Source organism: Crinia signifera, chromosome 1 (assembly GCF_055691185.1).
Source record: "Crinia signifera chromosome 1, ASM5569118v1, whole genome shotgun sequence".
Lineage (NCBI taxonomy): Eukaryota > Metazoa > Chordata > Amphibia > Anura > Myobatrachidae > Crinia > Crinia signifera.
This window is the reverse complement of record NC_139217.1, coordinates 72,252,073-72,277,090: the sequence shown is the minus strand read 5'-3', so window position 1 is coordinate 72,277,090 and position 25,018 is coordinate 72,252,073. Positions and strand designations below refer to the sequence as shown.

The 25,018-nt window shown below is 43.7% G+C and overlaps 1 protein-coding gene across 1 annotated transcript in view; it reads left to right on the top strand.

Annotated features, from left to right (window-relative positions):
• Positions 1 to 25,018, top strand: part of NCAPG (non-SMC condensin I complex subunit G) — a 43,241-nt gene that overhangs the window by 4,128 nt on the left and 14,095 nt on the right. The window contains exons 3-12 of the mRNA XM_083161670.1: positions 1,197 to 1,425; positions 5,707 to 5,852; positions 6,014 to 6,098; positions 6,817 to 7,009; positions 7,751 to 7,900; positions 13,908 to 14,048; positions 14,902 to 15,025; positions 19,209 to 19,298; positions 21,590 to 21,769; positions 22,745 to 22,855. Of these exons, the coding sequence (XP_083017796.1) occupies positions 1,197 to 1,425; positions 5,707 to 5,852; positions 6,014 to 6,098; positions 6,817 to 7,009; positions 7,751 to 7,900; positions 13,908 to 14,048; positions 14,902 to 15,025; positions 19,209 to 19,298; positions 21,590 to 21,769; positions 22,745 to 22,855 (1,449 nt within the window). The remainder of the gene's footprint in view (positions 1 to 1,196; positions 1,426 to 5,706; positions 5,853 to 6,013; positions 6,099 to 6,816; positions 7,010 to 7,750; positions 7,901 to 13,907; positions 14,049 to 14,901; positions 15,026 to 19,208; positions 19,299 to 21,589; positions 21,770 to 22,744; positions 22,856 to 25,018) is intronic.

The following is a 25,018-nucleotide window of genomic DNA, read 5'->3' as shown; positions in this document are numbered from 1 at the left end:
ACATGTGCCGACAGGCGGTATTTCATGCCCTACCATCCACTAGGGCGTGGTGGGAGAATAAAATAGTGTGCCGAGCGTAGCGAGCGATGCGAGGGGATGCAGTGCACTTTAAACTGTGTCCATGTCGACTGTGTTGACATTCAGGTAAAAAAACAGTGAAAAACCCCATGTCGACCTTGTGAATGTCGACATAGACAATGTCGAACTAATGACCTGTCGAACTAATGACCTTTCGACCTAGAATCATGTCGACCTTTTCCCATGTCGACCTAGAGTCATGTCGACCTTTTAGCATGTCGACCTAATGGATTCGACCTAATGAATTTCGACCATAATGCAATAGACCAAATGATCCCAACCCATATTTAGTCTATGCTATAGTCTAAAGTAAACTTGTTTCTCAAGGACAGAACTGTAAGCCTGGTAGGATAAGGCTGTGCATTCTGCTCTCAGGGGTAACTCTTTCAGCTCCAAATTAAACATGGTTGTCTGTAACCAAAGATAAAATGTGTAATTCTTTATAGGATGAGAGTTGTGAAGCTAATTATCTGGATAGCTCAGGAGAATTTAGCAGCGTCGTTTGTTCATTGTTTCCCTAGTCCCAAATAAAGGCAGGCAACCTATAAGGTGATATTTGACACAGGAGAATTGCGCTACAATCTGAGAGGCCTCTGATTGGCTTCATAGCTAAATCTTTTTCCTCCTATGAGAAGGCTGATGCATTGACTAGATCCACGTAACAACCTGAATATCTCATATCCTAATTCCCAACCACTGCATGGTTGATGCCAATGCTCCAGGAGCTATTGCTTTTGGTAGAAAATGGCAACCAGAAGTGTTACCCTTTCATTTTATACCTTTATTAACATTTGTTTATTTAGAACAGTTGTTCAGAACCTCGGTCCTCACACACAGTTCATGTTTTCCAGGTCACCTATGAATTTTTATAATGTGGCAGCTGCAGGTGACCTGGAAAACGTGCACTGTGTGGGGGTCCTGAGGACCAAGGTTGAGAACCACTGATTTAGAATGTTCTATGGTGCTTTACTAAGGGGAACAACCATATTCAAAAAATAAAAAAGCAGTCTAGAGTCTACATGGTGGTAATAGCTTAATAACCATAGCTACAGGAAAGTGTTATGCCCTTTTTTAATGCATCTATTCTTAAGAATATTCTGTATAATCTTTGTTTTCAGTCTCATACAGCTAATAGCATGGCAGTGAGGTTCCGGGTTTGCCAGCTTATTTATAAGCTATTGGTAAATCTGCCAGAAAATGCTCAGATCGATGATGATTTGTTTGATAAGATCCATGATGCCATGCTGATACGGGTGACAGACCGAGTGCCCAATGTGCGGATTCAAGCAGTGCTGGCACTGGCTAGGCTTCAGGACCCGAGCGATGTAAACTGTCCAGTTTCCAATGGTGAGAATAAAGTTTTATTGCACTTCAATATTATGTTAATAAGCATATCTCTAGAGAATCAGTTACACTGCCTGCTTTGTAATACATGGAGAACTGGTATCATTATACATTGTTTTTACAACCTCGTAATGTGGAGCGTTTATACTGGAGTAGATTCTGTTGTCTGTTCCATCCTTGCTATATAGCCTGCAAAAACAACTATGAATAGGTGAGGTTGCTGTAGTTACATCACTAAAAGCTCAGACGTACCCACCTTAGTGAGTGTTTTGAACTCTAAAAAAAAATAAAAAATAATTCTGTGATGTATGTCAGTGTTTAAAGAGTAATTTTTGACATTCTGTGTTTTTATATGGGCTATTCATGTTCTACTGGCAGTATTTTTAGATATTCAGAGATTGCATACATACATACATACATACATACATGTGCCACGGTGTATTATGGAGACCGTGATGAATTTGGGCTGTCATTTCGGTGGACAATGTGGTATAATCTGCCACATACTAAAACATTTTTCACCTTATGATCCTTTTATATGGTCACCTCCACCCAGTTCATGCAGAACAAACAGAGTTTGGATCTAAACAAGGATAATGATGGGGGAGATAGGAAATCCATTTATGTGGCATTGTTTTGTGGGCTGTTGCGCTAATCATCAGGAGTGATCACCTACCCCCTTTGCTTTATTCGAGCAGTAACCGGTAAAGCAGTGTTTCCCAAATTTTGGCCTTAAGTACCCCCTACTGTTCATGTTTTCAAGGTCACCTGACAATTGCACTCATTACTTACTGACACATTTTACAAGATACACGGGTGGAGCTAATTACCTCCCTTGAGATTCTATAGTAGATGTATAAAGCAGTGATAAAGGAGGAGAAGTGATAAAGTGCCTGGTACTTTATCACTGGCCAATTAGCTCCTGACTGTCTTTTATTTTTTAAACCCAGCCTGTAACTTAACAGTCAGGAGCTGATTGGTCGGTGATAAAGTACCAGGCACTTTATCACTTCTCCAACCTTATCACTGCTTCATACATCTACCCCTCAGTGAGGATACCTGGAAAACGTGCACTATTCCCAGTTACAACACCACCCATTCCACAGTGAAATGAGGTATTAATCAGGTGACTTTTAGCATAATGCGTGACCTGGGGCCAGATCCGCTTAACTAATAAACAGAACCAAAAACAGTGACGTGCATTGTCCACCCCACTCCTGTAATATAAATGAGTGGAGCAACATCACCTAGGGAAACCCCTGTGCAGAGAAAGAGAAGCGCTGTGGAAAATATTTATTTAATTTATTGCCAAATATTTACATTGCGAACACATATTCCGCAGCATTTCGCAGATAATATTTGAAGTCACATCAGTCCCTGCCCCAGTGGAGCTTACAATCTATAAACCCTACCACTGTTCAGATTCTTCTGTGTACAAGGCTGATGGGAACTTCTTATGGGAAACTGAGTGCAGTTAGCAGAAGCATCCTGTGGTAACCATTGTATCATTCCTGTAGAGAACATTGAATGATCCATATAATCCTGGAAATGCCTGCAACAATTAGAAATATAGTGTTTAGTCTAACGGGATGCAGTTACAATCCCGGCGTTCAAAATCCCAGCCGCCGAAATCCCAACACTTTCTCCCTCTATGGGTGTCCACGTCACCCATAGAGGGAGAATAAATGAGTGTGCCGAGCGTAGCGAGGCACCGAGCCCACGCAGCGAGCCCGCAAGAACGGCGATTTCCCCCCCCCCCCCCCCCTTGTCGGGATTTCAGCAGTTGGGATTCCGGTGTCGGGATTTAGTACCACTCCCAGTCTAACACCCTACATCTTTCAAAGCCTGTAAGGGTAAATAATTGAAAGGGGCTGTGCAAGTCAAGTGGGAAAATGCTAGTCACACTTAGAAGAAAGGGGTGGAGTGCTCCACCTCTGGATGAGTTATTTGTATCTAAAAATTAACTTTTATTGGGTTTTAGATAAAATAGGTACTAGACAGACATATACAGACGTTGACACACAAACATATAGACATGTATTAAATCACACTACAGTATCTGTGCCCCACGGGCACTGTGTCCTCTTGTACTACCTCCGCAGAGGTTAGTTGTGTAAAGATTCCCCAAGTGGGGTCACTTGGCCCTGTCCCCTGACCTATACGGTTGTCCCACTGAGTCCAATGTCCCTGTTTCAGGGAGGGGGTCTTTCTGTTTTGGGGTCAAGGGTTACGCTGTTAGGGCCTAGATGTTCCTGTGACGGACAGGATGGATCCTGGGGTTCTGGTCATACAATCAACCTGTTGCTTAAAGGCTTCGTTGGTAGCTGGTAATAAACAGGGTTCACACTTTCTAACAGTTTATGCAATATATACCGTTACTGGATTGATGTTATTGTATATCACACGCAGGTTCTAGTTACCCACAAAATCGTGGACACTGTTACGATATAGCCGCCGGAACTAGTGGTAAAAACCCCAAAACCGCCCCCTTCTTTTGAGCTAGTATCTTATATCCCATCCTTATCTAATCTTAGACCATTCTAAACTCAGATTTAAGTTTTCAATTGATTACGATACGTAATCACAAAACCAAAGAGTGCCCCAACAAAAGAGAGAGTCGTTCCTTCTTTTCTTTCTACATATTCTTACTCTCTAGGGCGCACCTCCACACCTGTGATCTATAAGGGAACCTCCTGTTCTCATACCATCAACTTACTGTGGACGTTAACACTCATTTATTCATATTCATCGATTATTAGACATACCTGTGCACTGGTCCATCTCCCCTTAAATCCAACATCTTTCAAAGCCTGTGCCCTTCCTCTTTCCTGCCTGGGGTGTGGTGCTTCTAGCACAGCGTGGTCTGTATTTCAGCACTGAAATGCAGACCAGATCTGTGTTAGAAGCACCACAGCAGAAGGCAAGAGGAACTGCATGGGTTTTGAAAGATGTGGGGTGCTAAATAGTATTTTTACGGATAGAAGGGTATGTGAAATGTGTATCTACAGTGTTTTGCCTGTCATTAAATCAGAACTGCTAGACTACTAATATTAATATAGTGATAGGCCTGAAAAAATGCCAAAGGCTGCTCCACAGCTTCTGCAATGTTAATATTTGCTTTGTGTCCCTATTGGCAAGGGAGAATGTTTGTTTTTTATCCCGCCAACGCACCATATTTCAAATGGGTGAAAAGCCCCGTACACAATTTCAGCCAATATCGCCAGGGATATGGTTGCTGAGTGACCATATCCCCGTGCGTACGCGATGACGGTCGCTAGGAGCGCAGTACTGGTTGCAGGAGCATGCTTCTGCGACCAGCGGCTATCTACTTCAATGACTCTGTTTTCATCAGCGATCATCGCTGGTCACTGATGAAAACGGGACACTCAGCAGTTTGGTCGCTGAGCGATATTAAGTCAAAATTGCTCAGCGACCATATTGCTCCGTGTGTACAGAGCTTAAGGACTTACCATTCTGGAAGTCAGGATTCTTCCAAAATACAAGAAGGGATATATAAGAATTTAAACAAGCATGATCCCCAAAAATGTAATTTTTTATATTTATTTTACTTAACTTTTTTTTTTGTTAAAAATAGAATATTAAGTTTGGTACACCTAAGGTTCCTGTAGCTATCTGTTACTGAAGGGAAAACTGGCAGAACTTAGACAATTGAATACCCCTTTCACACTGGAAAGCGATTGCAATACAGTTACAAACTCCTGGATGCGAAACGGCTTGCAAGATCTTTCACACTATCCGCCTGTCCCGGCATAAAGCCGGGCGGTGACATAATCGGGAGGTGGGGCAGCGCTAGGAGATGTCGGCATCTCCCAGTGGCGCCTTTACAGTGCAGTGAACGGGGATTCACGTTCACGTTGGAACCGGGACAGACTTCCAGGACCCTTTCACACTGACCAGTTTCCCAGGTTGTTGCACGTTCATGTGCTATAACCCCTAAAATATTTATCCGTGTGAAAGGAGTATTAATTGCTTAGATTTTTTTTGTTATGTTTTTGGTTCCCTTTCTTCCTAGTTTCCAGGCATTGTACAAGCTGCTACTTCTGGCGGCATTACAATTGTCAGCAATAACTTGTACAGTAGCTAGAAGCACGGCAGACTACTACATCAGCAGAGCACAATGCTGAACTAGTGCTTGTCGTAAAATGCCTGGGGGGGACAGGCTTGTTCCTGTAGGATTCATATAGATCTTCTCACATTTTTTTTTTTTTTTGCTCATGTTAAAGTCAAAATTAAGTTAGTAACTATCCATCCTTCACTTTGTAGTATACATGCACTTGCTGGAAAATGACTTGAATGCAGAAGTACGGAGAGCAGTGTTATCTTGTATTGCCCCATCTGCCAGGACCTTGCCAAAAATTGTGGGTCGCACCATGGATGTGAAGGAACTTGTGCGGAAGCTTGCGTACCAGGTGACTTAGTGGTGCTTGTAGCACCGTGATGTGTGGTAAAACAAGGGTAAAGCGGTTCAGAGATGTACAGTGCTGGGAATGGGGAGTATAAAAGTGTATGCATTACATGTTAAGTATTGGTTTGCAAATTGACTCCCTGTCTATTTTGCCCCCTAATAAAGGTTTTGGCGGAAAAGGTTCACCTAAGAGCATTAACCATTGCTCAGAGAGTTAAACTCTTGCAACAAGGCCTGAATGACAGATCAGGTAAGATCACATGACCAGGGCTTTTCAAGGCTACAGAATGTGTGGGCTGCACATGATCAGTTTTCTAATGATTCGCTCCATTGTGCTACAAAGATTTCAGTCTAGAATGACCTCCACTAATAATTCATAGCTAAAATATTTGCGTCCTTCAAATGTTAGACCTGAAAGAAACTTTAGCAATATTTGAATAAATTGTGATTTTTTTTTTTTTTTTTTTTTAGAGATATTCAGAGCACTGCAATTCTTATACTGGATAAAGGTGCATACACACTGGGCGGTTTTTGCCCATCTAATCGATTTTCCCGGGGGTAGATTGCTTTCCATCCCGTCGCTCATCTGCTGGTAATACCAGCAGATGAGCGGTGGCCGACGATGTGGGATCACTCATCGCCAGGCCGTACACACACTAGGCGGCTTTTGAGCTGATAGCAGCTCAAATGACAAAATGCCCAGTGTGTATGGGCCTTAACTTTGTTCCATGTTACTTTCTGCTTGAACTAGTTACCAGGACGTCATAATGACTGAACACCATAACTGTTATGTTAGCCCCGGCGGCTGTGCGCGTCCGAATGGAGCAGCACTCAAAATGCTCCATTGGATGCCGTCTAGTTACCACTGGCACCCACAACGCTTGAATTTCCCCAATAGACGTGAGGTGCAATGTTAGCCTTTTATTATATAGGAACTATAAATTAATTGTAAAATATTCATCTTTTAGTGGCAGTGAAGGAAATTATGCAGAAGAATCTGCTGCAGTCATGGCTGAAATATACAGAGGGGAACATCTTGGAGTTGCTTCATCGCCTGGATGTAGAGAATTCTCCAGAAGTTGCCGTTTCTGCACTAAATGCAATGTTCTCTCTCTCTTCTCTTGGCGACCTTGTTGAAAAGTGCAAAAACATTGATGAAAGGTAAAATTATTAGATATTTTTTAAATAAATCCATTGCATGCAAAGTTAGTTATTCATAACATGTGTATCTTTTTGAAAATCCACAATTGTGGTGCAAAATTGGGGCGTAAGGAGACAAGTTGATGTGCCTTTGCTAGTGCTTCCATTGTAGTGGCACATATGTGAATCTCGTGGCTGATTGCATTGACCAGATATTGTTTTAAATTAATTAATACGCTTAGCCCGTTTCATCTTTGTTAGGGGCTGGCGATAGAATCCCGAGCCCCTTCCAGCCTTTGGAAGGTAGCGCACGTGCACAAGACGCTTGTGCGCCCCGTTCCGACTGAGCTCCCCCCGGTTCTCGCCGCCGACTCTTGCCCTCACCTCCCCGCACTGCCCCCCCCCAGCCCTGCCCATCCCTGAAGCGGAGACTGACAGGGTCACGCCGCCGAGAGATTGTGACGCGCATCCCAGTCTGATGGAGTCCCTCTCCGCCAGCGGCGAAATTCTCGCCAGCGCCGGCAATGAAAAAGAGGGGCTCCATCTGTAGATACACGGAGGACAGCTGTGGGTTTGGTTTTTCTGTTTAATTTCCTTTCATGGGGCAATTTCTGTTTGTAGCTGTTATGTGACATTCCATCTTAGATGCCCTATAAATGGTGTACAGTATTTCACACCAGTCTTTATACTTATTTCAGGCATAGAACTAATGCAAAAATGTTGTTGTTGTTGAGCTACATTCTGTCAATTTTACTTTCTTAGGAAATTGATACCCCTGGACACTCTGAGCCCAGAAAATGTTCTGTATTGGAAAACCCTGTGTGAATATTTAAAGTCAAAAGATGATGAGGGAGAGGCTGCCCTAGAGCACATATTACCAGAGCCAGCTGTTTATGTGGAGTATCTGTTGAGGTAAGATTTGTTAAAGTAAAATAAGTTCAATAGGGCCATCTTGGGTGAGTTCAGTATCACTATTTATAGTCCAAAATCTGCTGCTATTTGCCATTTGCAAACTGGTGGCCCATTATGCAATAGATAACACCTATCCTTACATATCCATTCCCTATAGATTGTAAGCTTGCGAGCAGGGCCTTCCTACCATTTTGATTGTCTGTAACTACCCTCTTTGTTTTATTACGGTTTCCATTTGTAAAGCGCAACAGAATTTGCTGCGCTATATAAGAACCTGTTAATAAACAACATTTTCTATTATGGAGGTGCAAAGTATTGTACTGATTCTGTTCCGTGAAGGTATGCAACAGAGCCCATTAGGATAGTTGCAGTAAAAACAATTAACAAACATTTTAAAAGTAGCAGGTAAATAACTTATGAACTGATTTCCTAAAATTTCTTGCAGCAGGTTCCAAACTCAACTTTTTACTTGTTTCCTAGCACGGCCACACCGATTTTGATCGGGTCGGAAAAATCGCGTCGATCGCATCGCATGCGATGTGACCGACGCGATGGACCCGATTTTTACATTGATTCAAATGTGAATAGGGTCCCTGGGACCCTATTTTACATTGGATTCAATGTAAAATTGTCCCCAGACCCCAATTTTAACCCCCCTGATGGCTCAAATGCCCCCATTGTGAACGACACCCTACGATTGACGGCAACCCGAAGCGTAGCGAGCCCGCGATTGCAATGTTAAAAATATTTTAACATTAAACCCTATGGCAAAATCGCATTCATCTCATCGGTCGCGTGCCATGTTAATGCACGCGATGAACGCGATTTTGCCTTTGCTGGCAAAATGGACCAGATTTCAAAGGAAATCGGGTCCATCGCGATACTCGTGTACCTTAACTTAAGGTACACGAGTAGTAACGATTGTGGCCGTGCTAGGAAACAAGTACCCTTAACTCTTCATGTTTAGAGGTACCGCAGCTCTGAATCCCAACTGTACAGCTGTATTTCTAAAACACTATATAGGACAAATGAAACCATTGGTAAAATACATTTTATTTATATGCTGCCAGGGCTGAATATCCAAGAATTTTTATTGGATATTTTCATAGAAGAAAAACAAATATTAAGCATGTTTAAAGACTCTCCTGGTCTAGTTGCACGGATACAAGACAACTAAGCTTTGCCGATGTTATAACTTCTGCCCATTAATTATTTTTTTAGAAGGATTAACTCTTCATTGCTTGTGACTGTTCAGGCAAACATTGTGAAGCATACTTAAAAATACAGTAAACATTAATGCTTTAATGGATTAATGCTGTCATTTGTCTTTTTTCTGTATTTCTCTGTCATTCATTAGGGATACTGGGGCAGATGTATGATGTGTCATTATGGGGGAGAAGGGGTATCGGCGCACGTTATGTGCACTGATACCGCTTCTCCCCCATGTATGATAGAGCCGGGAATGCGGTAATGGACAGGGGCGCTATGCGCCCCTGTCCATATCGGCGCTGCTATCAAAATGATAGCAGGCCGAATGTATGAACGGTCAGCATCGCTGACCGTTCCGCACGAAGCCTGCTTTGGCTTCGCCAGCATCAGGCTGGCGAAGCCCTATCTAAACAGCAGGGACAGCGCTGTCCCTGCTGTTAGGTCTGGGCTGCGCTGGGGATCTCGCGTGAACAGCGAGATCCTGCGCATGCCCAGTGCGGCCGGCCGGGGGACAGGAGATAGCGCATCAGTATTACCTGATGCGCTATCTCCAGAAAGGGACATCGCCGAAGGGGGGAGTTAACGCTCCCCCGCTTGGGCAGACAAGATGTTAATACATCTTGTCGATGTCCCTTCCTGCTTCGCCTCGCTATTGAGGCGAAGCAGGAAGTATCATAGCGGCGCGATAAGCGCTGCTATGATACATCTGCCCCACTGGGGATTCACTTAGTACTATGGGTATAGATGGGGTCCAAAGGAGCCTGTGGACATAAAACTTCAAACAGGGTGTGCTGGCTCCTCCCATCTATGCCCCCTCCCACAGCTCAGTTTAGAACAGTGTACCCTCAGGGGTTGCTTCTTCCTCAGGTGTTAATGTACCGTAAAAGTGTAGGATTTTAGAGGTTATTCAGAGGAGGAGCAGGAGGAAGGTGGAACCTGTTTTGGAAGAGGTTTATTCAGCTCAGGGTCTCGGGCCTCTTATTGTGCCCATAAGAGATGTGTTACAGATCCCTGCTGAGGAATCTGAGGTGCAGCAATCCTTTTTCTTTACACAGAAAAGGGCTAGTGTCACCTTTCCTGATTCTAAAGATTTGGATGACCTTTTCAGAAAAGCTTGGGCATCCCGGTTAAAAAATTTCCAGATTCCCATGCGTCTAGTGTCCATCTTCCCCTTTGCTCCAGAGGGCAGAAAGGTTTGGGAAATCCCTCCAGCAGTGGATGCATCGGTCTCACACCTGTCAAAAAAGACAGTCCTGCTGGTTCCTGGGGCGGCTGCCTTGAAGGATCTGGCCAATAGAAGGATTGAGGGCATGTTAAAATCTATTTACATTGCTGCTGGTGCGTCCCACAGGCCTGGTGGGTGGAAAGGCCCTGGTTGATATGACAACCCTTGTTAAACACATGCAGGATTCCACACGTGTCCTTTGATATCTTTTTAAGGAGGTCGGCATCATTAATGCCAGGACCTCCACTATGGCGGTCTCGGCACGCAGATCATTATGGCTGATCACGTGGATGGCTGATGATGAATCCAAAGAGAGTGTAGAGGCACTTCCCTTTATAGGGAAGTGGTTGTTTGGAGGGGAACTGGACTCTTGGATTTGGATGTCACATGGTCCTTTCCGAACTCCCCCATTGGAGTACTTTTGCGGGGGCATCTTTCGGCATAAGCCCAGGGGTGCCTCCAATGCCGCCAGGGGCGGTAGGGGAAAACAGCGTAGACCCACCGCGGCCAGCTAACAGTAGCAGAGTACTGGCTCTGCCTCCTCCAAATCTTCAGCCTGATGCCATACCTCAGTCCCTGGGGGAACTAGAGGTGGGGGCGTGATTGCTGTTCTTCGGTCCCATCTGCAGTCTTTCCTGCCAGGATTCCTTGTTACGGAAAGTTGTTTCCGCCTGTTGGGAAAGTTGGTGGTGTCCGAAGAGGCCATACAATATGGGCGTTTCCACGCCAGGAGTTTTCATTTGGATGGTGGGCTCCCACCTACACATGCATCAGCTGATACGGCTCAGCTCAGTTTCTCTGGCGCCAGTGACGTCAGTCGTCCACCTGTTGGAGGGACCATAGTTTGGGATCCAAAATGTTGTCCTTTTAATGACGAATGTGAGCCTAAGAGGCCTAGGAGCTGTAACCCAGGGGTACAGTTTCAGGGCAGTTGGTCAAGCCACGAGTCTCTCCTTCCAGTCAACATCCTGGAGATTTACAAGGCTCTAATTCAGGCCTCCCATCTGCTCCTAATCAGACGATTCAGGTGCATTCCAACAACGCTACAGCTGTAGCATATGTCAATCATCAAGGAGGGACAAAAAGCAGGGCCTGCATGCGGGAGGTCTCCAAAACCCTCCATTGGGCAGAAAAGCATGCACGGGCCATTTTGACCATTTTTATTCCAGGCATGTGTGAGGCAGAATTTCTCCACGACCTTTACTCAGGGGAGTGGAGTCTCCACCCACAGGTGTTCCAGCTGATCACGAACCGGTGGGGTTGTCTGTACATAGATTTGATGGGGTCGACACCATTAGGTCGAAATGCAGGAAGGTCGACACAAGCATTAGGTCAACATGGGGAAGGTCAGCAGTCAAAAGGTCGACATTGGGTTAATCACTTTTTTTTTGTCCCGAATTTTGACACAATCGACGTGGACACTGAAACGTAGCACCACGTCCCCTCACATGGCTCACTATGCTTGGCACACTATTTTTTTCTCCCACCACGCCCTAGACCAGTGTTTTTCAACCACTGTGCCGTGGCACACTAGTGTGCCTTGAGCTGCTCTCAAGTGTGCCCCCAGATCTAGAGATGCCCAAACCAGTTTACAGTCACCACCAGTTCAACTGTTATTTATTGGTCTCTTTTCATGTAAAGGGCCAATGTATTTAATTTTTGTTACCTGTGGGGACCAGTGTGATTGTTTTGTTTATATGGGGGCCAATCGGTTTGGGTTTTTTCCTGTGGGGGCCAATGTGTTTTGCCCTGTGGAGATCTCCTGGTGTGCCTTGGCAATTTAAAAATCTTATTTAGTGTGCCGCAAGGTAAAAAGGTTGAAAATCACTGCCCTAGACTATGGTAGGGCATGAAATACCGCCTGTCAGCACATCGGCTCAAAAAAAAAGTGAAAAACCCCATGCCGACCTAATGCTCATGTCGACCTTCCTGCATGTCGACCTATAACCGTATCCCAATTTGATGGTGTCCCGGCTCAACAAGAAGCTTTGCCTTTACTGTGCCAGGACCAGGGACCCTCAGGCGGTGGCAGTGGATGCACTGTTGACGCCTTGGTCATACCAGCTGGTATACGTATTCCATACAATTCCTTTGCTGTCCTGAGTACTCCACAAAATCAGGATGGAGAGGGTGCAAGCAATTCTGATTGCCCTGGACTGGCCACGAAGGGCATGGTACGCTGATCTTCTATCCATGTTTGTGGATGAACCTTGGCCACTTCCGCTGAAAAGGAATCTTTAGCAGGAGCCGTTTGTTTATCCGGGCTTACGATGACTGTTTGTCGGCTTGGAGGATGAGCGGCCGATTTTAGCCAGGAAGGGTATTCCGGGAAACGTGATCCCTACCATGATTCAGTCTAGAAAGCCGGTGACGTCCAGACGCTATCATCGGCTTTGGAAGAGATATGTGTCATGGTATGAAGGAAGACTATGTTCTCCTATGATTTGCTCTGTTGCCGGAGGTTCAGACATTTTTACAAGCCGTTCTGTACAACCAGCCTTTTTTTTTTTTTTTTGTACCTCCTACGGCTCTGCAGGACCTGTCTGTGGTATTGACCTTTTTTGTAGTTCTCCTGGTTTGAGCTTTTGGACTGCGTTGAGGATAAGTTCCTTACTTGGAAAGTGGTCATGCTTGTGGCTTTGGACTTTGCTAGACTGGTCTTCGAATTTGGGGCTTTGTCGTGTAAGTCCCCCTATTTGAAGTTTTTATAGGACAGAGCGGAGCACAGGACTCTATCACCGTTTTTGCCAAAGGTGGTTTCGGCAGTTCACCTTACCCAGCCAATTGTGGTTCCAACTGGTACCACGTCCATTCCAAAATCTTTGGATATTGTACATGCTTTAAAGATTGATCTTAAAAGGATGGCTGGGACTAGGGAGTTTGACTCCCTTTTTGTGTTTTATGATGCTCACAAAAAGAATTGTACTGCATCAAAGCAGTCAATTGCTCGCTGGATACAGTTGACCGTACAACTTGCTGAGCTGCTACTTGGTCTGGGAAGAACACATTAAATTCTACAGGTTTGTTACCCCGACCAAAGAGGATACAAAGTTTGGGCAGGTGGTGCTGCAACCGTCTCACCACGTTCCCGCCCATTCTGGAAGCTTTGGGACCTCCCCATAGTAAGTGAATCCCCAGTATCCCTTATGAATGATAAGGGATACTGGGCGCCGTCCTCAGTGGTTCCCCATTCTGCAGGTGGAGTTGAAACTTGTCTTGCAAGTTATTACAACAGTTTGTTGCTTTCAGTTATGAATGGTGTGTTGGTTTGTTTGTGTCACCACTTGTATCTTAAGTTTACTTCTCCTAAGTATGTCTTCCTCCTTCGGCCATAGTTTTACCTAGACTGAGCTGTGGGAGGGGGCATAGAGGGGAGGAGCCAGCACACCCTATTTGAACTTTTATGTGCACAGGCTCCTTTGGACCCCATCTATACCCATAGTACTAAGTGAATCCCCCCAGTATCCCTTATGGACTCCGAGAAAAGGATTTACTGGTAGGTATAAAAAATCCTATTTTCTTTTTTGAGATATTTTTATTTATATTCTAAGCCAACCTTTTACCTTTTTGCAGTTATCTACGGACTCTCCCTGTTCTCACAGAAGAAGAGAAAACAGACATGGCCAAAATTGAAGAGCTGATGACTAAAGCTTTCATAGGGCAGCAGCTGATTTATATCATAGGCTGCCTGGATACCAGTGAGGAGGGGGGAAGGTAGGTCATTGTGGCTAAGTTGTGTACTGGTTAACTTCCTCTGTTACATCTTTCATAGCACAAGCATTTCCAAAGCATTACATGTATTTGGTAAATGTGAAGGGAATGATTTTAAGTATTATGGTATATTTTATATTAAATTAGATTTTAAAGAAAGTAACTGCCAATGAAGAGCACACAGAAAAACATTGTTTTTCAAATCAATTTAGAGTACAGATGAAGCACTCCCATATTGAGGCACTTATGAAATAACAGTCCTAGTGATAGGACTATTAGTCTGTGGAATACTTTTTCTGTACTCCAAATTTAATTATTCCCTTTGACGACACTGTTGAACCACCTTTCGTGGCCCATACATGTTTCAGGTGCTACCGGGTAGACAAGGACTCCCATTCACCAGCTTTTATTAATTCCTACAATTCTACTATTTTGCTTGCTCCCTCTTCCTGATCACTCCTTTATCAGAAGTCCCACCCCTATGGAATATTAATGTAGTAGCACCTGTTAAATAGAGGCTTCGTCTCACAGCTATATTGCACCATTCACCATGCAGTTTGCACTAGGGAGCCCAATTCTGGGATCTGTGGGATCCTGAGGTGTTTGCCCAAGAAACACTGGGATTGAAGCCTCCAAGACCTGGATTTGCAGGATTAGCCTGAACATTTAGTTTTGCATCGCTCAAAGGGTGTCGGCATTTTCTACTGAAACGGGGTTACACTATTTGTATGGTCTGTAAGAAATGCGGATCAGTGTAAATAAAATGCAGGGAAGTCCAGAGGTACCAGATGCCAGTTATGTGTTATTTAAGGTTAACTGCGTGTCTATGGAATTGATGCATTTTTATTCTCACCAGGAAACGTCTTCTTGCTGTCTTACAAGAAATACTCATCATGCCTAATGTTCCAACTTCCTTTATATCCTCTCTGGTGGAAATTCTGCTCAGTATTCTCAAAGAGGATGACCGAAAAATTTTAACTGTATGTGTTCGATTCTTTTTGTGAATTATTTGTTTTTGGTGGTGTTTTTTTTTGCGTGTTGTACATTTTTCGCTGACATGGGATGTACATAATTGTGACTTTATCTGGCAATTGTGTCTCCAGTGGCCAACGAACACACAAATGGGCTATATTGTTTTCTATACCTCTTTCACTTCGCACAAATAACCCAGGTCGACGTGCAGTGTTTAAAAGGGCCTTTTGAAATTACACAGGTCCAGCAACCCAGCATTCCGACCAGTGTTAAAAGGTTTAATCTCGGGTTGGACCTGGGTTGCTGTGCAGTGTGCCATTCTCACTATAGGTAGTAGGCACCATCCCCCCTGATGACACACCGACCTTCCGCACCCCTTCTGACATCAGAAACCCAGCTTTGTGAAAGGTGTATGAGAGGGGGTCTCCAAATGTAAAAAAAAAATATATATATATATATATATAACACACAAATAGGGTCAGTATACTTCTGTTTTCAATATTAGTTTTAAGATGTGTATACATAGTAAATATTGATTTTATTGAAATCTTTTGGTTTTTATAGTGTTGTTATTATTATAATTTTATTTATAAGGCGCCACAAGTGTTTCGCAGCGCCGTACAAAGGAACAATACAGGGAGACAAAGCTTGGCATTACATTGAATAAATAACAAAAATACAGTACAAATAAAGAGCGCCACAGTTCAATACACATTACAGCTTGGATATAAGTAGTGAGGACTCAATCAACATACAACTAGAGGCTAGATGCCAATGATGGAGATGAGTATGCAGACGAAGATGGTCACTGAGTGTTTGAGTATAGGAGAGCTGTGAGTGAAATGTGAAGAGAAGAGGGCTTTGACAACAGGAGGGAAGAGGGCCCTACTCGGAGGAGCTTACAATCTAGTAGGAAGGGGAGACAGACAGATTACAAGTGAAGATTACAAGAGTGAGAAAAAGTGAGATTACAAGAGGTGCAAGCAAGTGGGTGGTGGTTAAATAGCAGGATGTAAACAGGCAAGAGGTCGGAGAACCATCTGGTTTATGCAGTGGAAGGGTACGCTTTGATGAATAGGTGAGTTTTCAGTGCCCGTTTGAAGCTTTGCAAGGTCGGGGAGAGTCTAATGGAGCGAGGGAGTGCGTTCCACTGAAGGGGTGCAGCACGGGCAAAGTCCTGTACTCTAGCATAGGAAGCAGTGATCAGGGTGGAGGAGAGACGACAGTCGTCAGCCGACCGTAGAGGACGGGAGGGTTTATAAATGGAGATGAGGTTAGAGATATATGGAGCAATGTTAACGTGTTAACTGCCCCTATTTATAGTATCTGATATAAACCCAACATCACACAGCAGCGCTCTATTGGTACTTTGTGTACACCTCATTGCACTCTATTGGAAGATGTCCAATACATTACAGATGTGTCCATGTAGCCTCCTTACGCATTAAACAGCCCTTCTAGTCTCATCATGCTGCGGCATGACTCTAGCGCCGAGCGTCTTTGCATTTGACCTTTTTCATTACAATGCCTCCAATATGGTGTGAACAGGACGCAAAAGCAGGTTCTGCTGATTAAAATTATATGAAGCATGTCTATATTCTGTGTGCAGCTGTATATGCATATAAAATTCTATGTTAGTGTTTCCCAAAAATACACTGTAGCGTAGCATTTTTATTTCATGCCAATGGTGGTCACTGGAAACAATAGGGTGTGGAGCTTCACAGAACAGGCACCAAGGAGTCAATCTCCTTGAGTGCAGGCCAGGCCCCTCCTCCCCGTACCCCACCTCCTGAGTTTTAGTTTATTTTGTTGGTGCCTCAGGGCACAGGTTTAACCCTAGTTTTTCTTCTCTCTCTTCCTTTTTTTTTTTCCCCCACTGGAAGCTAGCTTTGGCTTAATAGCCTCTGCTGGGCTGCCCTGATGGACTGTGGCTGGCACGCTGACCTCTAAGGCCAGTACCGCCAGCCACCCCTGCAGCACACGAGGGAGCCGTTTCTGGTCCGTCCTGATGTAATGTTGCTTTGGCAGCAATCCAGGAGGGTGGGTGCGCCCCCTGGTGGTCCTGGCAGCAGATCAGTGTTGCCACAGTGCGACAACTGGAACTCCAGGAAATTCTTCCTTGAGCAGGGACACCTGGTGGTATCCAGACGGGGATGGGGCTTTCCTGTCTCTATGCCCCATTAACCTGGCTGGTACTCATCTTGGGTTTCCAGCCCAGGGGAACATCTCTCTACATGGTGCATCCAAGTGCCATTTTCAGCATAGGGCCACCACAGAGACCAGCACACCTGCCTCCCCCAGACCTCACTGTCCTGGTGCAAGGTTTGTCTGACTCCTGGTTAGAGAGTTTTAGTGTGCCCTTTACTTCCTTTGCTGTTTTAGTGTATATCTGTGTCTCGGGCTGATATATGCTATGTCATTTACGTAAGTGTGTGATATGTAATAGCTGACACTTTGTATTGACAGCAGCACAAGTGCCTACTCCCTTTTTCTTGGTAGTCAATCACTGTAATCAGAGTACATTTACAGGCCTCCCCCACTTATTCATCTATTTGCAGTCACATAGGACTGTTTGAGTGATGTTGTCTTTTGCGAGTATTGTGTATTATATTGAATCCATAGGCATGTCCTCTGCTAAATCCTCTCACAGGGAGAAGGGAGCTTCTGCACTGCGTGCTTAAACCTGAATTACCTGTAAGGACATTTTTTTTTTTCCTCAGTGAAGGAACATGACAGTGTTTCTGTGAACGCTGCTCTGCGGGAAATCCTGGCGGTCAGCCCTTGGGAGGCACTCCCCCTAATGGTGGAGCCTGACTAGGCATTCCCTCTCATTAGCCATAAGCGAATTAGCCACACAGCTGGCGGGCACAAGAATGCCGACGCAGACTGTAGCCCCCCCAACAACAGGTTCTTCCTACAGAACCTTAGGTTTTTTGAGCCTGCTTGGGTTCAGGGACTATCATCCTCAGTACAGGGGTTGGTAAGTGTCAAGCTCCTTACAGCATTTACTTGTTTCCACAGCCAAATGCAAGACACCTAAGCACAGCGCAGCAGTATATCCCACGTTGTAAGAATCGGAGTCTGAGGAATTGTCAGATGAGGCTGACTCAGACTTCCGACGTGGATTCTTCCTCTATGCAGGATGAACACATGACTCAGAACAGGGTGGATGCTTGAATTAAAGCGGTTAGGACAACGTTTAAAATTAAGGATTCTTCAAACGTAGGATGCCTCTATTTCCACTTCGGAACAGTTGGATGAAGTCCTAGCTGATGCTTGGTCTCGCTCACACATTCATTCTATCAGTTTGTGCAGGAGGATTGTAAAACTCCTCCACCAATGGATGCCCATGTGGTACGCTTGGTTAAGTCCACCACATTATCCATTACTAATGTGGCGTCTCTCAGGGATCCCACAGATAGAGAACTGGAGCAGTTTTTGAAGTCCATATTCACCAATGAAGGAGTTGCGCCTTGTCCGACTCTCGCTTTGGCCTGTATGGGATGTCTCCTTTTCTCCTTCCTTGAGGCTTGATTAAAACTGAAGACCGGAAGGCAGCGTATGGGGGAGGAGGGGCCTAGCCTGCACTCAAGAAGATTGACTCCTTGGTGCCTGTTCGCTGAGGCTCTACCCCCACACCCCATTGTTCCCAGTGACCACCGAGGATTCAGAAAAAAGGGATCTACCGGTAAGACCAAAATCCAGCGGTTGTATGCTGTAATCACACAACGTATATAGACATGCTGCATAAAATGTTAATCAGCATACGTTTAAGTTGCTTGTGCATCCTATATGCATCATTTTGCAATACGATGCATTGTAACAAATCAAGTTACTTATAAGGGGAATACAAACGCTATCCAGAGAGTACCCTGGTCAGAATCAAACCTATTACCCTGGCATTGATTGGTAGCAAAGATAACCTAATTGAATTTGCCCATTGTTATTAGGGAAGTGCGCTCACTACAATGTTTTCAGGTTTATGTCATCCAAATCTGCTTGTTAGTAGGACTTGCACAATTCTTTTTCCACCAGTAGGGAGCAGCAGATATTTGCAAATGCCTTTATGACTGGTTGTATATACTTTTAGTTATCCAACCTTTTTTTCTTCTTCTGGTGTATACAACCTTTAAGTTTCTAATGTAATTCTAGCTTTCTTTAATAAACGTCTTTCCATCTCTATTACTGTAGGTAGCAGAAATTATTTCGGAGCTGCGAGAGCCAATAGTCACTGTGGATAAGCCTCCAGACCTTGCGGAATCTAGGAAACTACAAGTTAAGGCAAGTTCTGCTGCCAATGAAATGTATGGTATTCCACTAACAGTGAGGCCTACACTATTGATGCTTGTACATGAAGGATAAAGAACACTGATTTGCAGCATTGTATTGTTTGTTCTGACATGTAAAATCCTTTCATACAATGAAAATTCCAGGAAACTGCTAAATTAAAAGGAAGGAATCCAAGTAGCAGTGCTTTCAGTTTGAGAGCTTGCAGCGTAGAAATCTGGTGCCCAGTGGCTTAATTTCATGAAGTACACTCTCGATTCTCAAAAAAACGCCATTCCCAGGTATAGCAATAATGTTGCCCATTAATTCTGCGTTGCACAGCCTGGATGAAGTACATGGGGACATCACCCTGAACCCCCAAAAAGTGTCCATTAAAATATCAAAACGTTATAGATTTTTATGTATTAATGGTTAGATGTTTCTGCAAAAATTCAGCGTTTTAGGGTACATGAAAATGGTTTATTTGATTTATATTATGATTATTTAGCATTTTCATATTTGTTAGGTGTTAAAAAATAAAAACCCTCTGAAATCCAAACTGGAAGTTTAGAAAAGCCTTTCCCATCATTACTACACCTTTTTACATATCATTTTTATCATATCATTTTATCAGGTTATTTAAACTTATTTTTTTATGTGATTTTCAAGAAAACCCCCTTTTTTTTATTGGCGGATTTTACTACAGTATTTAAAGCCCCTTTCTACCTGCTCATGGAGGTGCGCACAAAGACCCATGACCCAGATCATGATTTTGCTGCCATGATTGGCTACAATTTTAGAATTGGATTGCTAAAAAATTAGATTTTTACCCAGTTTCGATTCACAAAATCTAATTTGATGTAAAACACTCAATTGGTTTTGCTGCCAAGGTGTTTGTTAATTCCTTCCATATTATATTAAAATCCTTCCAAGTGTATTAAAGTGTACGCCACAGTACAGAATGTACTTCCCCTCTCACCGTCTACAAGTTACCGCCTGTGACGGACTCTTCCCACTGCACCGCATCAGGTACCTGGAACCGCTTCACTCTTGGTTTATGTTGCACCATCACCTGCTTGGGATTGACATTTCTATATACCAGTGCTACATTTAGTAGTGGGTGGTGTGCTTGATCTTGAAGACACTGTGCTCAACCCCTAGAGAGCTGGAAAAAGGATACTCTTCCTGACTGGTAGTCACAGGATACAAGTAGATGCAAGCATCCTGAAGTAAGAAGATCTTATGTCTTAGAAGATGTATATCTACTTAAAAGAAATTGAAAACGAAAAGACAGTTAATTGTAAGCTGGGGTGTAAAATAAATACTGCAGCATAGCGATGTTCTTAAGCAGATTCCATGATTGTGACGCTGATCAAGAGGATACTCACAAAATAGGGCTCGAATAGCACCTCTTAAATTTTAGTGGCACTACACGAATCCAGCCTCATTGTTTAACTAATCCATGTTCTGTGCATGTGCATCCTGCTGGAGAAGACATTGGTCCTCCGCTCATGAGGCTGCCTGGGTAAAAAGCTCCAATGTTGGCCACTGTCAGGCTTCCGGTGTTATCTTTTTGTCTCCATCCTAAGATCAGCTTTCCTACACGACTACCAGGGATTGCGTTAGGACACGTGTTTTGGTTCCAAGCACTAGGTCATAACTCTCATTGGTACAGGCAGCTAAATGTCCTGGTATCCAGTGCTTGGCTAAAGTTCACCTTGAACTGGCTCTATTATGTCATTCCTAATGCAGAAACAAATAAAAATACATTATTATATTGTGTATTTATATATTTTTAGTTGTACTTATTTTTACTGCACCAGTTAACTATTTTCCTGCTGGGGCCCAGAACTTTCCTTGTCATGCGCCACGGCGGTCATTTTGGAAACATAAGTGACATTGGGGCAGCGTTGTCATTTTGCTGACAGAAAATTTGGTGAGGGAAAATTTGGTAGAAAAATGGCAGGGCGTTATGTGCTGAAGAATGTGACTCCTCATATCCAGTAAGAGCATATTTACTATGATGATAAACTGGGCAGCACTGTTACTACCACTCTTGGACATCATGTTTCTGCATTTCTACTTGGTGTAGAATGTCTGGAGCACTGATTTGGGGAGGAGAGGTGTCTGGTCAGTTTGGTTTTGTGGTTAATGGAAGGACTGTCATAAGATTATTGCTACTTATGTTTTGAGTGGTGACTGTAATCATTTTCCTTCGTTAATTTTTTTTGTGTAAAATGGCTCACCCTGGGGACCGACCCTATTGGGCAGTGATTGATGGTAAAAATGTTGGATCCTTGTTTTAGATTGCTGATGTAAAAGTGCAACTGATTGAAGCCAAACAGGAGTTGGAAGATTCCATAAATGCTCAGGACTTCAGCCGTGCCTCTGAATTGAAGGAAAAAGTAGCAGAGCTTGAAACCCTAAAAGTGCAGCTGATTAAAGAAGCAGAAGAGCCAGAACTTAAAGAAATACGAGTGGAAAAGGTTTGATTTTTTTTTTTTTTTTTGTGTGTGTTGCTGACCACTTAATGTATACAAGTGGCTAATATGTGACCAAGTCACTCCTGGAAAACAAGTGTCATTTATGGGTTCGCATTATGCATAAATGAGACCCACTATCCGGCACAACTTGAGCATTGAATTTTGGACTTTTCACTTCATCACTACCAGTTACCTATTCTATTTTGTCTGCTGAAGTCTTATCCACAACATGAGCTCAGGAAAAATACAGTGAGGTGTACAAACAGCATAGGCAGTCAGCTGTGCCTAAGTATGGACAGCAGAAATGTCGCTATCTCCTCCCTTCTCCCTCATTTGCTTTTCACTGCTATGGACAGACAGCAGAAGCATCTATCTTCTCCCTTCGGACCCTGTGATATATCAGATCCATATCGGTGGAGGCTAAACCTATTCTGTGCTTTTGGTTACAAGGGAATGTGAGATGTTTAACATGGTGTCTGTAGTTGAGATACTTCTGTAATCCTACAATGTAAGTGCCATGGTGTTATGCACACTATTTATCCAAACACGGACATAATATGATTGGAACACTATTCAGAGGTGATTTCACCAATACATGGCCAATGATAACATTAGGGTATTAGTTGTGCTGTGCGCCACTCTTGCCCTTTGTGCTTTCTCTTTCTCATTGCAAAGACATTATATTTAACTTGACTAATACTTTTCCTCTGAAACCTAGCTGAAGCTTTAGATTGTTTGACTATACATTTATATTCATAGGTTTCATTGCTTTTTGCCCTGTATTTTGCTATATTTCATAAGGTTCATTTATGTGGGTTTCGCTCATTGTGTTACACGCTCGTTATGTGACACTAAGCAACTTATTGAACAATTGACGCATTGTATATCCAGTTGGTTCTCTTGTCGTGAAATCCCTCGCCAGTGTACTATCATTGCTTCGTTCTTTTGTTTTATAAATGTTATTTGTCTCTTTTGTAGAATGACCCTGAAACTCTCCTGAAGTGCCTGACTATGTGCAATGAACTTCTAAAGCACATCTCTTTGTCTAAGGGACTGGGAGGAACACTGAACGAGATTACTGAATCATTGGTAAGTGTAGGGGCCGGAAGCATTTACTGTGTGTCTAATAAATTAGCACAATTCTCAAAAAAGGGTATAATCCTAAATAATGACAATATTAACCGGGCAGCATGGATAATGTAATGGTTAGCATTACTGCCTCACAGTATTGAGGTCCTGTGTTTGATTCCCACCCTGTGCAGAGTTTGTATATTTTCCCTGTACTTGCGTGGGTTTCCTCTGGGTGCTCCGGTTTCCTCCCACATCCCAAAAATATACTGGTAGGCTAATTGTCTCCCAACAAAATTAACCCTAGAATGTCTGTGTGCGTGTACATGTGGTAAGTGAATATAGATTGTAAGCTCCACTGGGACAGGGCCTGATGTGAATTTTCAACTATAATCTGTAAAGCGGAATATGTGTGCGCTATTTAAGAAACTGTTAATAAATATTGTGGTAGCAGTAGAACAATTACTCGCAGCTGCAGCATCATCAGTTTCAGTACAAAGAATATTTTCCACATTTGGTTTGGTGCAGTCAAAACGGAGAAACAGCTGGGTACTGACAGCTGCAAAACTTGGGCTACTTTTTAAGGTGTTCAATAAAAGCTATTGCTGTTTCTTTCCTTTTGCAGTTTGTGATTAGTGTGTAGTTGCTGTGCGATGTCATGATTCATGGGGACACTGTCAAGTCCTTTAAATTAAACATATTAGTTACCGTATCTTGGTTTATTTGTTTACTTAATCAGTTTTATACAAATCTAATTTAAATGTATAAAAATCTGATTTAAACAAGAAAACCATTTTTGGTACTTGTGTATTATAACGGCGCCCACGAAATCGGCCGAAAATCGGCCGCAAATCGCATGGAAAAATCGGATGCGATTTTGCGGCCGATTTTTGGCCGATTTCCGTCCGATTTTCGACCGATTTTTCACTTTTTCCAGCCAATTTGCATGCTGTTCCATTAATGCAAACCTTGCACACCCCCGATTTCCATCGTAGTACATCGCATGCAATATAGTGGCATGTGATGCATGTGAAGCGATTCGATTTGTAATTGTACAATCACCCTGATGGGTGCTTACAATGTTAAATGCACCGCCATTGTTAACGCCACCCCTACTATCAACGCCAACCCGAAGCGTGGCGAGCGTAGCGAGCCCGCGAGGGGCGGCGGTACGCGTCCTCCGACCTTTTCATACCCCCACTATCCACGTCGGCGTGGAGTTGATTTTAGATAGTGTGGCGAGCGCAGCGAGCCACCGAGCCCGAAGCGTGGCGAGCGGACGCGGAATACATGTAAAGTAATCCGCGTCCCTTCGCGGGGCTCGCTGCGCTCGCCACGCTTCGGGCTCGGTGGCTCGCTGCGCTCGCCACACTATCTAAAATCAACTCCACGCCGACGTGGATAGTGGGGGTATGAAAAGGTCGGAGGACGCGTACCGCCGCCCCTCGCGGGCTCGCCACGCTTCGGGTTGGCGTTGATAGTGGGGGTGGCGTTAACAATGGGGGTGCATTTAACATTGCAAATCACATCGCATCGCATGCCACTTGCTGGCATGCGTTGCTATGCGATATTTAATTGTACAATCAGGGGCATTTTCCCGAAAATCACATCGCATACCATCGCATAGTACCTGGGGGTGTGTAAGGATGGAATAACATGCAAATCATCAGGAAATGGCCGAAAATCGGCAAAAAATCGGACGCAAATCGGACGCAAAATCGCATCGCAGATCAAATCGGCCGATAAATCGGATGCGATATCGGATGCGATTTGGAGTAAATCGGGCGCCGTTATAATACACAAGTACCCCATTTTTTTTCTTTTAAACCATGGTTTTTCCACATCCTGGCTAGTCCCACACAATTGGGCCTTATTTTGGTTCATTCTTTCTGACAAAATCCTTTTTAGATGGGCAAAACCATGTGCACTGCAGGTGGGGCAGGTGTTACTTGTGCAGAGAGAGTTAGATTTGGGTGGGGTTTTACTTCAAAGTGAGATCTATATTGCAGTGTAAAAATAAAGCAGTCAGTATTTTCCCTGCACAGAAACAAAATTACTCACCCAAATCTAATTCTCTCTGCACATGTTACATCTGCCCCCCTGCAGTGCACATGGTTTTGTCCATCTAAAAAGGATTTTGTCAGAAAGAATGAACCAAAATAAGGCCCAATATGTGTATTGCAA